Genomic DNA, 16649 nt, shown 5'->3' with positions numbered 1-16649 from the left:
TTTTCTTCGTGTAACAAAAATATTATTAGATTGCTTTCTCTTAGCAGTTAAGTGTACAGTAAACTTTATGGCTTATCACATTTAGTGATGTGCAAAACTAGAAGAAACTTTTCAGAGCTACAAGTTCCTTCCAGCAATGGTTCAAATTAGAGGGTTTCTTGCCGAAACTTTCCCACTTGAAGCTATGTCCCTACTACATACATGGGACATTTGTGATGCTGGAGAAAATGAATGGCTTGCAGCTGTATCTCACATAGATTTTCACCAAAGAACTGGTTATCATGCAAGTCAACCAGTCAGATATCTCAAACGCAATTTTCCTGAAAATGTTTCTTTCGGCATGCAGTAACAAATACATATTTAGCAGGTCTGATAACGAATTTACATTTTAGTGGCGATCATTTCAGTATTTTTCCTAGCAACTGGATATTTTACTAGTAGGGCTGAAGAGATCAGTCATTTAGCTGCCACATGACTCAGAACATTGTGCAAGATATACCAAGAGGGATAAATGAATTACACCTGTAAAAGAGGGGAAACACCTGAAAACAACACTTCAAGGGAAAGACTATAGTGAATTGAATTTTTCTTCATTAATTTTGATGGTTTATTTGACATGTTCTCCAGAATTCACAAGAACTAGCAAAATCAGCACATATCAAATAATTTAGTTAATCGAAACAATTGATTGAAAATTTGTTATGTTTAAAATTGGATTCTCTTAAAATGTAAATAGACTAATACAATAATTAGATCCATTTTTAATCATTAACTGGTTACTGCAAACTACTAGCAATCTAAGACAACAATTGTGGGATACTTCTAAAGAAAAATACAATATGTATACAGGGAAATAACAGAAATTAATAGCACAAAACGCACACTAAATTTAAAATTTGTACATTTTCCAAATTTTCTTGAATTTCTTTTAGTATTTTAATTAAATATTTATCTTCCAATTATTCTTAAAATAATTAATGTAAGCATAATTTCTATATAATACAGTTACAAAATGAGTTTACTTGGGAAAATTATATAAATTCAATTTAGAATACTAACACAAATAAAAGATATCACCAGAACGAAGAAGACAAAACTGATTCAAAAAAGAGATAGATATCTTTATGAGGCAGATACAGTTTGACAATTAAAATTGAACAACACAGACATTTATTGATAAAACGAATATTAAATATGAATGAGCGCCTTGCATCACAGCATCCTTTTAAACAAATCTAAGTTCTGTGTGAATACTATAATGGTCGAATCAGTTTCTGGGGACACAAATGTGAAAGGTTCTGTATTATACACATTACAGTGACTAATAATAAGGTTCATACCTAGTATCATATGGTATAACCCAAAGTGCAGCCTTGAATTAATATTGCTCACGTGTCATACAGTCAAAAGTCTTTAATCCGGACTCGTCGGGACTTCGGCGATTCCGGATTATCGATTTTTCTGGATTATAGATCATCAGTTTAAATCTGGTAAGATGGCATGCAGAAATTATAAAATTAAAAATATGAAACCGTAATTTATGAAATAAAGAGCAATTATGATCTAAAGGATATCAAAATTTACAAAAAAAAAAGCTTAACATTTATTTATTTACTTTATTAAACACTTCTTTCAACGCGCGCATGCGTAAAGCATACATTACGCATAGTCGAAATTAGAAAATTGCAACCAGAAAACTATTTGATTTGTATTCGTGATATTTATAATAAGGAGGAATTTAATTTAAATCATATCAAAGACGGAGTACATCGAGATGAAATACTACATTATAAGCTGAATAAAATAGAAACATCTGCCCTGAAGATAAGGATAGTGCTGACAGATCAACTTCCACTTCATTGCGCACCGCAACGTCCCCCCCCCACGAGGAGCAGCATGAAATTGATAAACAAAGAAGCCTTTATCCATTTTTTGCAGCAATTCCACTTTTTGTTTGATGGACATCGAAACATGCTTTCCCTCTGTAGATCCAGCATTGGAAATTCTATTTGAGATAATCGAAAGTTCCAACTTACTTTTATTAAATTGCTCTAACAGTCTGCAAAAAATAATAAGCCGGTTCCCATTCGAAGATTAAGGAACAACGCAATCTGCAACATTAACTGAAATAGATAATAAGATAATTTAAGCTTAGCTTATACGGTCCGTTATACATTAAACGCGCATGCGCAAACATATTATGCGCATTCGTACACGCACATGAGTCAACGGATTTGTGTTGACGCATGCGCAGAAAGCTTCTAGCTTTGAGGTCCGGATTATAGATCATTCATGAACTATTTTTGACTGTATTATGTTACCGGGACTGCAAACAGCCAGTAGGACATGAATGAAATATTGCAAGATATTCGATATCTTCCAGTACTTCATACATCCAATAATACCATCAATATAATGATACAAGTAAGTAAAAGCAAAGTCTTCTGAATGAGAGCCATGTAATTCTGTTCACATTTTCGAAGCTATCAGTACAGTTTCCAGAATCCTGTACATGCTTTTTAATGGCTTTACAAGTCTTCCATTTGTTTAATTTTTTTAAAGGGACGTTAAAAAAAACTGAAATAAAATTAAAATTGTCCAGTTAATTGAATGGCAAATACTGCTTTTACTGTACCAGCATTTAACCATTTTAGCTGTTGAACCACTTACCAGTGGATCAACTAATTGCATGACTGAAAAATAGTTCAAGAATATGTAATTTTTAATAATCTTTTAGAGAAATGCACATATAAACCTCACAGCTTAAAAGCCAATGTTATATTTTACCTTACTTAATTTGTTCAAACTCTACTATATTTTGTATACTCAGGATTTGGCAATCATATGAACTAATGTGAATAATACATTTTATACTTAATATTTAATTCTGCAATCATTGTTAAGTATAACTAATACTATAACTGAGTTCATATGTCAGCATAATTAAAGCTCATACAGTTACCTGAATGAAGCACAATGTGATTAATACAGAAATAACATTAAAAGCACTAGCATTGTATTTTTACATGTTTCATAATCAACTAAAAAATGCACACTTTACATACCAACAAATATATGCTTAGTAAATTCTGTAATCTGCTAAAAGATTTAGCTTTTTAAAAAAATAGCAGACCAATTTTACATACTCAAATAGCATGGGCCCACCAAAAAAATGTTTGTAAATAGGAATGGCATTATAAAAGCCATTTAAAGTAATATCAGAAGCTAATTTGGTAGTTTGTAAATACAGATTTATAAATAGACTCCAGTGTGCACATACATACAATATATTGACCTTAGCATTTGCTGACAATACTATTTTTTAAGATTAAGAACTATCTAAGTTGTTGATAATATTTATATTACAGCAAAAATTCATTTTTAAAGTGCTCTTAATTAATAAAATTTATTATTATTCAAAACGTGCTTCAAATAAGTGACTTATTTGTAGACTGAAGAAATTAATCATATTACAGTTATCTAGAAAATTAAATTACATTTAAATTCATTACATCAATGATGAAAATAACAGCCAAAAATAAGAACTAATATGGAACTCGGAGCTCAGAAACTTGAATAAAAAAAAAGATACCTTTTACAAAATAAAATATTACAGTTCAGATAATAATGATATTGCCTTTGGTATTTATACATATGATTTGCAAATAAAAACCAATATTTTCTTTCAAACACATCAAAAATTAAAAATGCTTTGGCAGTTAGAAGGGAATAAAATGTAGTAAAAATAGGGGATAAAAGGTTTGAGTTACGAGAAGTTTAAACTACCTCAATTCTGTCCTTTAAAATTGTCGCTTGGAGTTAGACTTTTATTTTAATTAATATATCACTGCTGCTGACTTCCAAGTTTCAGAAGCAGATAAAAACAATGCATGGCCTAAAAAAAGGAGATAAATCTAGAAGTTTCTTACTTCAAAATTTTTGGAAGTCTCATGATGCATAATTTTAGACATATTTAACACGTTTTGTAACATAACTAATGTGCTGTGAATATCACATTGAAAAATTAAAGGAAAAGAAATATACAAATTAGTTTATGCTACCAATGTTTTTAACATACAGTAAATTCTAGTCATTTTAAAATTCAAAAAGTTGGATTACCATGTGCAATAACCAAAATTATTGAGGAAAATTTCTTACATAATATTTTGCCTTTTCCTAATGTTGTATTACATAACAAGCATTGTAAAAACTGTGAATAAAAATTACATATTAAATTATTACTGAAAGTTTAAAATATTTTCTAATGCAATAGTTAAATTATATGTTTTGACAATACTAACAAAATTTTAGAAAAAGCCATATATCCAGACAAAAAAGAAAATATTTCAGGTGCCTAAAAGTTCTAATGGTAAATTCACAAAATTAGAATATACAGAAAATTGAAATGTTTTGCCATAGTTAACGGTACTGGGCCATTGGAAATTTTGACGGTCTTTTAAATCAAAGTGCACTATCATATAATTATTTGGGGCCCACCAGCGGCCGAGCGGTAACGTCGCTGAACACTGGTAGTTCGGTCCGAGGTTCGAATCCCGAAAACAGGCTGGCTGCATGGGTGTTTTCGTGGTTTTCCCATGTGTAACGTGTATACGAGCCAGTTTCCCTTAAAAAGTCCTCCACGAAGGCATCCCTCCCTTAAGGCAGATAGCCCTCGAGTGCTTTGCCGTAATCTAATAAACCAAACCAAACTAAACCATATAATTATTTTGCTAGCACTGACAAGCAGTAACATAGATCGAAGCAAATGTGTAAATATCATTTTCTCTATTTATGTTGCATAATTCTAGCAGTGTTGTGACAAAATTTTTATTTCGGTACAGTGTTAAGAATGAAGAACCCAAAAGTTCATTTCTGTCATATTATTCTCATTTGTTTTAAAAAAGGGGAGAAAAAAAATGCTAATCAGATTGCTCATTAAACTTGCGCTGCATATAGGCATGGTTTCTGATGTCACAGTTTGAAGTGGGTTTGAGATGTTCAAGCAGAGAAATTTCAGCTGCAAAGATGATGCTCACTCAGAATGACCATCCTCTGTACACAAGGACTTATTAAAAGAAGCTGTCTCTGAAAATCCATATTATATTATATAGTTCAAGAACTATTAGCCAGACTAAATATCCCCAAAACTATAGCATATCATCTTTTCAAGAAGACTGGGCATGTAAGCCACTATGGTATGATGTATTTGTACTCCATATTTTAACAGTGTAGAATATGCTTGCTTGAATTTTGGCATGTGATTCTTTGCTGAAACAAAATGAAGAAACTGCTCATTACTGGACATGAAAAGTGGATAACATATAAAGATGTTACAAGAAAAAATCAGAGTAGGCCGAATGAAACTCCTTCAGTAATATCAAGAGAGTGGCTGCATTTCAAAAAAGTAATCATTTGCATGCAGTGAGACTACAAAGGAATTATATATTGTTGACACTGACAACTTCATGTGGGCAAAAGTGATTTAAAATGGCAGCATAGTTTTTTACAAAGAGCTAGGGCAAAGACAAGGAGTGTGCGTCATGATCCACTAATTACAAAATAGCTGAAAATATTGCAAAAAATGTAATATCATTCATGCAGGGTGAGCCATTAGAAGTGCTTAAAAATCTGAGTCTGACAGGGGTAACTGCTGTTCATTATGTCAATGAACTTATCCCCAACAATGGCAGGCCTTTAAAAAAAAGCTGTCTCATTTTACATAATTGCAGTACTTTATACAAGAGCACAGACAGAAAAGATACAGCAAAAAAGACTATATTTACACATGGTATTGAAAAACTATGCAACAGAACTACTATGGCTCACAGGTCCAGCACTGGATATTTTGCTGCCTGGTGCAATTTCTGCAAGTCCTATATTTTGTTACCTAGAATTTCACTAAATTCCAAAAATTTTTCGATCCTAAATTTTATTGCCCAATGCTCCCCTAAATTCTATAAAGTTTGTCCTATTCCATCCCTAATTCTAATCCCAACCCTAAGTGCCCTATTTTGCTGTTTGTTACTACGCCAAAGCCTAAAGATTTTCTTGCTTCTAAAGATTCTGTAGTGCTGCTATGATAACAGCTGAAACTAAGACAAGATTGCCTACAGTGCAGGATTTATGTATCAGCTACACAAACTACAGCTTAGCCCTCCACTCTCTTGAGGGCCCAAAAAAATTAAACTCCCATATCTCAAACAGCTTAGGGCCTTATCAAATCTAAATCCGGCTGTGACTGCCTATTACCACTGTTTACTCCACTAAGAAAAATGTGCAAGAATTTCTCGGATTTAAGAATGTATGAGTTACTATGATTGTTAGCAACTTTATTATAGCAAAACAGTTAAATCACCATCGATTCTAAAAGTTTCTGACACAAGAATGGACAATAGTCCACAGTGTTGTGGTTTATTACAGTAACTGGTTGAGAAGAGAGAAAGTTATTAAAACAATTTCTGACTAATGGAATGAAATACGAGACAATGTCTCATTGTTTGTTATTTGAGGATGAAAATACATGATAATACACTTATAAAATGAACTTTACCTTTCCGTTCTCATACCAAAGGAGGGCATGGTTCCTAGATAAAACTTTACAATCAAAGATTGCATTGCTAGGTGCAGGTCTACACCTAGCTACAGAACGACCAACTTTAATTGGCTGGTCAAGAAAGAGGTGCCTTTCCTGAAAAGGATGAGAATTAGGTCTAGATGTCAGGATGGCTCTAGGTACCAGATGACATACAGTGGTAGTAGTTTTTCCAGCTTCATTTGTTGTGTCTTCAACTGACTGAGCAGCCGTAGTTCCAGTTAAATTATCCAAATTATTTGACTCTTTACGGTATACAACCATGTAAACTGCAAAGGCTTTAAGCAGCTATGTTTCTTTGTTGAAGCTGGATTTCATTGTAATGCTGTTCATTTTTTTCTATCATTTACGCCATAACAAAATTAAGAAAACCTGAAAAAGGGGTAAAATGTTAATTCTAACAAATAAGTTACAACATTAAAAAAATAATTAAGACACAATAATCAAAGCCATGAAGAACTCTACACTATTTTTATATTTCTGAGCAATTTAAATTTAAAAAGCACAAAAATTGCTACTTCTAGGAATAACAGACAGTTATATATTTTTCTTAAAATGAGAAAAAAAAAAAAAATTATACATTACTTTAAAAAAATCTTCAATACTTCTTTGTTAAAGCGGCTGTCTTCAGAACTGGCAAATTTGTAATTCCAGAAATAACAATAAGAGTAAACTAGTAATACCAGTAATATATCATATACACTCATGTCCATAAATTAAGGATAATGCAAAATCAGGCAAACGAAGAGTTAGAAGTAAAACAAATTTGACTTATTTGTAAAACTTATTTATTAAGCAAATAGTAAAGAGCAAAACAAAGATGCTATATGTTTGATATTATTAAAAAATTTAGTGATTTTTTCTCCCTGGAGCAAATTACAAAAAATTTATTTACCAAAAAACAATATTACATGGTTGGTGTTGATTGTTAATGCATTGTATGTCTCCCAGACGATGCAATACAGTCCGTACAACGCCTAGGCATGCTGAGTATCAAATTATCGATCTGATCTTGGGGGATATTACACCACTCAAAAAGCAATGCTCTCCGAAGTTCCAGTAGACATGTAGGAGGAGGTTGACGGGCTGTAACTCGTCGGCCAAGCATGTCCCACACGTACTCTACTGGATTCATGTCCGGTGAGAATGCTGGCCAGTCCATACGGGTGATATCCTCCGATTGAAGGCATTCGCTTATGATGTTTGCATGGTGAGGACGGCTTGGTCATCCATAAACACAAATTGTGCGCTCATGGCGCCCTGAAACAAACGTGCATGTTGTACCAGAATGACGTCTCGATAGATTTGGCTTGTCATGGTTCGAATTTGAACATGCAGATCAGTTCTGGAACCCAGAATAATTCCACCCCAAAGGAGCCCTCCTGCACTACCGTAATGGTGTCGTTCAATGATGTTTTCTTAGTGGTAACGGGTATCTGGAGCTCTCCATATGAAAGTCCGGCGTGAATCAGACTGCAAGCTAAACCTGGACTTGTCGGAAAACATTACACAAGTCCACTGTTGCGGTGTCAACAATGCATGCTCTCTACTCCAGGCTAACCGCAGGCGACAGTGAGTTGCAGTAAGTGGAACACATCTGACAGGTCTACGAGCATATAGACCAATCTGCCCTAAGCATCTGTACACGGTCTGCCTTGAAATTGTCGTACCAGTGGCTGAAGAGAGCTGACGAGACAGGTCTGAGGCTGTGCTCCGCCTGTTTCTTTTAGCAGTAACTGCCAAATACTGGTCCTCATTCGGCATTGTAACTCTGGGGCGACCTGTGCTGTAACGTCTACCCACATTACCATCATCTTGGAACCGTTGCAAAAGCCTGGAGATGACACTCTGGGCAATTCCAAGTTCGTCTGATACTTCCAGTTGGGTACATCTACATTTCAGACGGCCGATAATTCTACCACGTAAAAAATCATCCAAATGCATCCTTTGTGTCATAACTATTCTGTTATTGCACTGAAATGCTTATAAAGCGCCTGCGAACAATTTTACTTCTTTGCCTGTATTTCTTATATATCACTCTCTTACACTTTCGTCATTGTGATGTACCATCGGTGTCATCTGGTTACTTCCTGAAATTTGCATACGATTCTTGAAGATGTGTGTAGTGATTTTACAGATGATATATTTATTTTGGAGTTCGATTTCCACGTGACTCCGAATTATCCTTAATTTATGGACATGAGTGTAATATATAATGTTTAATGAATGCAATACCAAACTTGTGCGATTCTATGATTTTTCTTAAACAGAAACCGCTCACTGTGTACATGGAGAGAAAAACAGTTATGTATCATATAATTCTTATTTAATAATTCAAATTTGTTTTTAACCATTTTTTTTAAATATATCATTAATGTTTGCTGATAAATATTTATGTGATGACTTATGTGGGGCAAGAAAAAAATGGTACTTCTTAATTCCCATGTACACAATAATCAGTTTTCCCTAAAAAAAATATAAGAATTGCACAAATTCAGCCCTGCACATAGCCTTGATATTGCAAACATTAACCCTTTCTGGTATACCCAAAAAATCCCCTCTGTACACACAGAAAAATTGAATGGAAGAGGCTTCATAGGTTACTTTTAACCACCTTATACTAGATAGCAGCACACACACACACAAAAAAAAAAAAAAAAAAAGTCCATACATTTTAGCTTAGTTTTTAAAAACCCTTATTTTTCAAAATCTTCCAGACTTTTTTTAGGATATAAAAGGAATCATTTGAAAAGAAATTTCTATGTTATTTTCTTGATTGTAAGCTGATCTCTTTATTCTATATTTGTTTTAAATTTTTACCTTGAAATCTTGCCTAAAATCGAACGACAAACATTTGGTGTGCCCAGAGTGGGATGACTGAAACACCAGGATCAGACCAACAACTGCAGTATTTTCATCGCTGAACTCATTCACAACACAAAGATGGGTGCACATGTGTCTCATTTGTTTTTCTTTCTTTCTTTTTTCCCCCTTAAAGTTGATGTTTGGTTATTAACTAAGAAACTGTTAGGGTGTTTTTCTGAAGGTCAGGGGTAATTTTATCAGTTAGCTCAATGTTTTGATAGTTTTGACTTAAAGATGTTTATTTAATTTTATAGTTTAAATTTTCTTAATTGTAGATATAAGTTTTTCTTTTTTCTTCTGATTTTTAATTATTTTGCAAATGGATTAGAGAAGCTGACCATTCCTGAAGCAGTGAAAGTGCTAAATGAATTGCCTTCAGATAATGAATCAGATACGGATCCTGGTACATGTGCAAAACATGCAGCGCTGTGTTTTGCTCTTTAAAAGGTGGTGTCACTTGTTTTGAAAAGTACTAGCGTGGAAAAAAAAAAAAAAAAAAAATAGACGCAAGTGTAAATATGAAATGCAAATAATGTAAATACAGTCAAAAGTCGTTAATTCGGACACCCATAATCTGGAATGATCTATAATCCGGGCCTCAAAGCTACAAACTTTCTGCGCATGTGTCGCGTTCACGCATGCGCACAGGCATTTACGAGAGCGCGTAAGACCTTTACGGCTGCTAATATGTTTGTGCACATGCGCGTTTAATGTGTAACGGAGGTATAAGCTGAGCTAAAATTATCTAATTCAGTTAATGTTGCAGATTGCGTTGTTCCTTAATCTTCAAATTGGATCCGGCTTATTATTTTTTGCAGACTGTTAGAGCAATTTCATAAAAGTACGCTTGAACTTTCGATTATGTCGATATATATTTACTAATATGTAATTTGTATCTACAAAGCGAAAGTATGTTTTGAAATCCGAAATCTGTTTATCAATTTCATGCCGCGGATCGGAAGTTGATCTGTCAGCACTATCCTTATCTTCAAGACAGATGTTTTTATTTTATTTGGCTTATAATTCCTTACTAAGTGTAGTATTTCATCTCGATGCACTCCGTCTTTGATATGATTTAAATCAAGTTCCTCGTCATTATAATTTGCTTCCGATAGTGAAGAAAGTGACCCACAGGTTATTGAAAACGAAAACATTTCGATTGACAAGTAAGTCGGTATTCTCGGCACAGCAATTACGGGACTTGAATAGCGGAACTTTGTAACTGAACAAGAAATTATGTTTGTTTATAGAATTAAAGAGAAAGTATTATCACAGAAAACGAAGCAACTTAAACAACTTACATTGAAAGAAATGTTTAATAAAGTAAACAAATAAATTTTAAGGTTTTTTTTGTAAATTTTGATACCCTTTAGATCATAATTGTTCTTTATTTCATAAATTACGGTTTCATATTTTTAATTTTATAATTTCTGCATGCCATCTTACCAGATTTAAATTGATGATCTACAATCCGGAAAAATCGATAATCCAGAATCGCCGAAGTCCTGGCGAATCCAGATTAACGACTTTTGACTGTATCATATAGCCAAGTTAATTTTTCCATTCATTCAAATCATTATATAACCAAGAAGAGATTTTTTGGGGGTTGTAGTGTAGAACGTTTCTCTGTAGTGCACCCTGGATAATGCTCAACATAAGGGTAATCAGAATCTAATGTTTTTTAATCAGAGGCAAGTTTTATTCTCTATTGCGTGCTTCCCAGAAATGCTCGCTTAAGCACTCTTTTCGAAGCTCTATTCATTCAGTGAGCCCACTTTGCGCATAATTAAAACGGCAAGTGCCACCCACAAAATTTACAAAATGTTACCTGTGCACTTCTCTAGGCCTGATTAAACTTCCTAACTTTTTTCTAGGCCTGATTAGACTTCCTAACTTTTTTTTTGAAATTCTAACTTTAAGAGGTAGTGTGCCAGAAAGGGTTAAACAGTACACATATTATACAACTACAGTTTTCACTTTTTTGGAAATCTGGCACAGTATTTCTAGTTTAAGACAAAACACTTGCAGTGGCCCCTTCTTTTTGTTCTTGAAATTAAAAATGATTATCTTAAACCCAAACAATAAGTTTTAGAACAGAAAACATACTTTTTATGAGACCAATCCAGATAAGTGAACAAGATAAAAATAGAGGGGGGGGGAAAAAAAAGCCGGTTCTTTTTTATTAATGCAGTGTTAGCCATAATCATGCATCAAAGTGCTAAATGTGATAACCTGTTTATAGAAAGTGTTTGTGATAACCTATATAAATAGGGATCTGTGTGTGGCAGCTTCCGGCATACATTCTGATGCATAAATTAAATTTGCTCATTATTTTATGTAATTTCTGTAATACTTTGTGATCATTAGTAATTTTAAAGATTAAAAAAAAAATTAAATGTTTTCTTGTTTGTTTTCAATTATTTGTATTTCATTTTTGTAAAAAATAAAACAATCCAAATTTGATATTTTTTTATAAGATTATGAGCCCTTTGTTAAAGTTTTCATAGCTAGCCACCTATCCTACAATTCATAAAAAAACACTGTTAACAATTTATATGTATTTTTAAGCAGTTTACTTTAGAGAATAAGTTCAGAACAAGAACACATTTCAAAATAGTAAGAACAATATTTTTGTTTATATTGCTCTAGTATTTCAATAGGAGTCAATGGGAAACAGAAAATTAATGGCTGTACACTTTTTTTCAATGATTCAGCAATATATTTTTAACAAATGATTTAATAATGCTTACACATCACAGTAAAAGAGAAACATGGCAATTATACATCACAGTAAGAGACAAACATGGCAATCTAAAATTAGCCAAAAAGGAAGCCTTAGTCAGGTAAAGCCCTCAAAATCTGTACCAAATTATGATTGCTTTTGTGCTTAATATTAAATGCTTATCTATGTCAAAACATGCACTGTCATGGAAAAAAACACTTAGGATAACAGCAATACATTTTCATGTTATAAATATCATAACACTATTTGCTATCATTGCTGTTATCCCTCCCTTGTGTTGGCCTGAACAAATCTAGAAACTTTTATTTCTGCTCAGCATCCAGTAATCAACAAATTGCAAGCCTCGAGCTTGTTGCTAATCCATTTTATATGTGCACCTGTTTGCTTGATGATAGCTACCGTATATACCCGCGTATAAGTCGACCCCCCCACACTTCAACATAAAAAATGCGTAGACAATAAGAAACCCGCGTGTAAGTCGACCCCCCACTTCCGAAATCGATCGAGAAACTTCGAAAAATTTTTTTTAAGTACTACATTTATTCAAAATCATCTGAGAAAAAAAAAAAAAAAAAAAGCAAATATACGATAAAAAATACCTTGGTAAATAAACAAAATCAAAATCCTTCTTCTAGAATTTGTTGCGGAAAAGATTCGCGTACGTAAAATCTATTTGCATTTCCCCTTTTTAAAAGTTAAAAGAAATATTCAAAACTGTTCAGTTATTGCGTGGGCTATTTTTTTAAATTTTGATGTGTACGCCTGTTAACAAAAGTATTTCATGAATGAACAATAACTATTATAAAGACTTATACGTACGTTTTATCGAAACTTACTCTAGTTAAAGTATGAAACTCTGTGATTAGTTCATCACATAATTTAAGTCATGAAATTACTTCAAGTAAGTGACTTATTTGATAAGTCGTCCAATTTGAGTGCGGGAAAAAAACAACTGCATTATATAAAGAAATTTTTTAACTTCCGATTCTTTTAATTTTTTATGGCCCCGTGTATAAGTCGACCCCCCCACTTTGAAGTCTTTTTTTGTCCAAAATATCTCGACTTATACGGGGGTATATACGGTAATTGCTTTGGACATGCATAATTATGCTGCAAATTTATTCATTCTTTCACAAGCAATACACTTTACCACTACCTAGTAATCCCTATCTTATTATTTAATAGTAACAGCATTTATATTAATAATACATATTATTCCAGTTGATTTGTAAAAAATTGTTAGTCATAACAAATTGACCACTCAACATATACGACAAACGATAAATCTATTCTTGACCATTAGAACAAAAGGAATTTATCTCTTACTGAAAATGTGTGCATAATTGAAACTAGACAGTTATTTTGATTTGGATCTGTACTTTAACTTCTCTTTCCAATTTTCCCCACCATAATATAAACGAGTTAGCTAACATTAAAACTGAGGTTTTTGGATTTAATGACAGTGTGTGTTTCTGGCAGCATGCACATACTTAGTTCCTGCCAGTTTTGATAGTTGCTATTAACCATCTATGCATTATATTGCAGTTGACACATTGATTTTAATGCTTGGGTAGAATTGCTGAGCCAGCTTTGATTAAGATTTAAAACTCTCTAGTCTTTGACTATGGTTACAAATTTAACTTAAATTTGATTGTTTCTGTTCTTAAATTAGATTGCCTCACCATGTTTAGTTAGGTAACATTTAAACTGAGGTTTTTCGAACTAGGTTCATATTCCTTTTCTAAAGAAAAATGAACCTAGTTCTTTTTTCTGCAAAATTTGCACAAGATGGCTTAAGATGTTAAGTTTTTGTATAATAATATTGTAGTACTGCATGGCCCCAACTTGTCAGCAACTATGGTAGCGACTGCTATGAACTGTAAATTACACAAACTCGTAAGAAGGGTTTTAAATCCCTTTTTATTCCACTTTAGAAATAACAACTGCATTCACTTGACGATCACAAACTACGCCGACCCGGCAGTTTAACAAAACAGAAATGTGAAACTAAAAATAAATGACATGATAACTAATAATGATAACGAGATAAAAATAAATGATACGAGATCACTACCTACGAGGCTCTAAAATCGTAACTAACTTAACTGCGTTCTAAGATACAGCCGAGATTCAGCAAGCTTACTGATTAAGCAGTTGCAGATTCAACGAACTGCCGAAATAGGCACAAAGGCCGAAACGCGCGGTTTTTAAATTTCTACCTAGCAACCTTCATGCTCGCGATTCAAGAAGCACACATACAATATCGTTTCCCTTTTATTTAAACTAAACTTACTTCTGCTAAAATTTGAATATACTACAATTCACATACTCTGGCATTGGCAATTTTAGGGAAAAGTAAAGGCTTGACAGGATAGATAACTTAAAATAAATGTTAGTTAAAATAAATATAAACCCTACATTTGGCGCTGCCAGAATTTGGTAAACTTGGAAGCAGGTCCTAGAAACGACCTGTGGTAAAGTTTCCATATTCTGACCTAAAACTCAAGAGCCCCGTTTACATAAAACAAACTTTTGTCTTAAACAATTACAATGGTTTCTGTAGATGATTAAAATACCATATCTTCTTACAGGATCCTTTCTGGTATTTGGTCTTCATCAATCAATCTTTTTCTCTTCCTTCCAGCATCTGGAAGGAATAAGTATCAGTATATTCTAAATACATTATGATTTACACTTTCTTAACGCTGGATAAAGTTTTCATTTTTGATCCTTTTCTTTTACTTAATTAACTGCTTACATTCACATTCATTCAAATATTAAAACATGAATTTAACTTTACCCTGGTTCTCCACCATGTGTGGTGTCAAACGGGAATCTTCGTGTTTTTGTATTACAACACTTCCTCCTAACCACAATGATTTGTTAGAATTCAAACGACCAAATATGACACACTTTAATCCAACATACTGAAACTCAATGAGCTAAGTTTAACATTCTTAAAATTCAAGTGTAGGTGGAGAACCCTACAAAACACATTCATTCTAAATTCCCCTTCATTCATCTTTAGACATGCAGGCTTTCGCTCTAAGGCATGATTTTATCTACTGTTTAATACTTAGATTTGAACTCGTTTCTTTTGAGCATTTTACTTTTAGAATCTAAAATTTTATGCTTCTAGACTAAATTCTACTTTTACGTAACTTTCAAGTATTTACCTATAATTTATAAAATTCTAATATATATGATTTTTACAATTTACCATAAAATGAATAAGAGAAAAATAAAAATTTACTTCACGCTTTCTTCGCCAAGCTGGCAGCATTGAAACTAAATTTTACATTAATACAAGAATACGAAGTTATTTTACTTTCGGCCAAATTTTGGCTTCAACATAACAGAACCAGTCTTTCGACCAACTCGAACTGCTTGCTCTTAGATTTTACACTTAAAGAAAATAATGCTTATGCCTTAGCTAAATAAAGTAAAACAAAACTAAGTCTCAACCGAGACAAATTGACTTCCATCAACACATAGAACTTCGTATTTAATCATAACATTTCAGAACAAAAGAAAAATTTATTGAAGATTTTAACTTATCTTTGAGTTTTCGATGCTTGGAACTCCGACATCCTCTTCTGGCAAAATTGATCTCAAGTTACAGAGTTCATGGAACTTAATCTCCGCTTTTGGTTTCTTCGAGTTTCCTCCATGGTGACGTTCCTTTTTCGCCCTCTGTACACCGGCCTCTTGGGGTGGTAGTCTTCAGGTTCCTGTCTTTTCCATTTGGTCCCTGGACGGCTGGTCTTGGCGGCTTCCGGTCTGCATTCTTGCTTGAATTTTTTCTGCTGGTGCCAATCTTTTCTTTCCTCTTGCTGTCTTTTTCTTTTCGTGAACGGCGGCCTTGTTTGCTCCTATCTGGCCCTGGAAATGGTTTCCTCGATGCAGATTTTCTACTGTGGGAAGTTGTACCTGGTCTTTTCCTGTTCACCAAAGATTCTTTACGCGGCGGCGTTGATTTCCTGCACTTCTTGAATGCTGGAGTGTGACCATTTTCCTTCCTCCTTTTTGGGACCCTAGAATGACTTGTATAAGGGCTAGGTTCCTCTTCTTTCTCTGCTTCTTGGGTGGTGGAGCGGGTGGCATTAATTCTGGAATTTCCACTTCTTTTGTGTTTGAGTCCTGCAAGAAACTTTTAAGGATTTCAAAATCATTTTGATTATAATATTTTTTCACCTTGTCGGGACTTGCTTTACAGGTTTCCCCTCTCTCGTTCTTAAGGTACAATATGACTCCCTTGATTTCCTGTATTACATAGGGGCCTTCAAACTTTAGAGCCAATTTTGCAGTGAAATTATCTGGGGCACTTGATAAAGAAAATTTCCGCTTTAACACTTTATCGCCTACTCTAAAATCTGCTTCACGGCGTTTTCGATCATAGTAAAGTTTCTTTCTATTTTTTCCCGTATCTAAACTTTTAACTGCCTGATC

The 16649-nt window shown here is 33.5% G+C and overlaps 1 protein-coding gene across 5 annotated transcripts in view; it reads right to left on the bottom strand.

The window, feature by feature from the left end:
* Slmap (Sarcolemma associated protein) overlaps positions 1 to 16649 on the bottom strand; it is a 213729-nt gene that overhangs the window by 125212 nt on the left and 71868 nt on the right. For all 5 annotated transcript variants that reach the window (XM_085822917.1, XM_085822927.1, XM_085822929.1 and 2 more), the window contains exon 2: positions 6551 to 6964. In XM_085822917.1, the coding sequence (XP_085679043.1) occupies positions 6551 to 6856 (306 nt within the window). In that variant the 5' untranslated portion in view covers positions 6857 to 6964. The remainder of the gene's footprint in view (positions 1 to 6550; positions 6965 to 16649) is intronic.

The sequence above is a fragment of the Stegodyphus dumicola genome, chromosome 1, assembly GCF_044657685.1.
Source record: "Stegodyphus dumicola isolate Sdum_Otavi_A_Nest chromosome 1, ASM4465768v1".
NCBI lineage: Eukaryota > Metazoa > Arthropoda > Arachnida > Araneae > Eresidae > Stegodyphus > Stegodyphus dumicola.
This window is presented reverse-complemented; position numbering and strand designations above follow the sequence as displayed.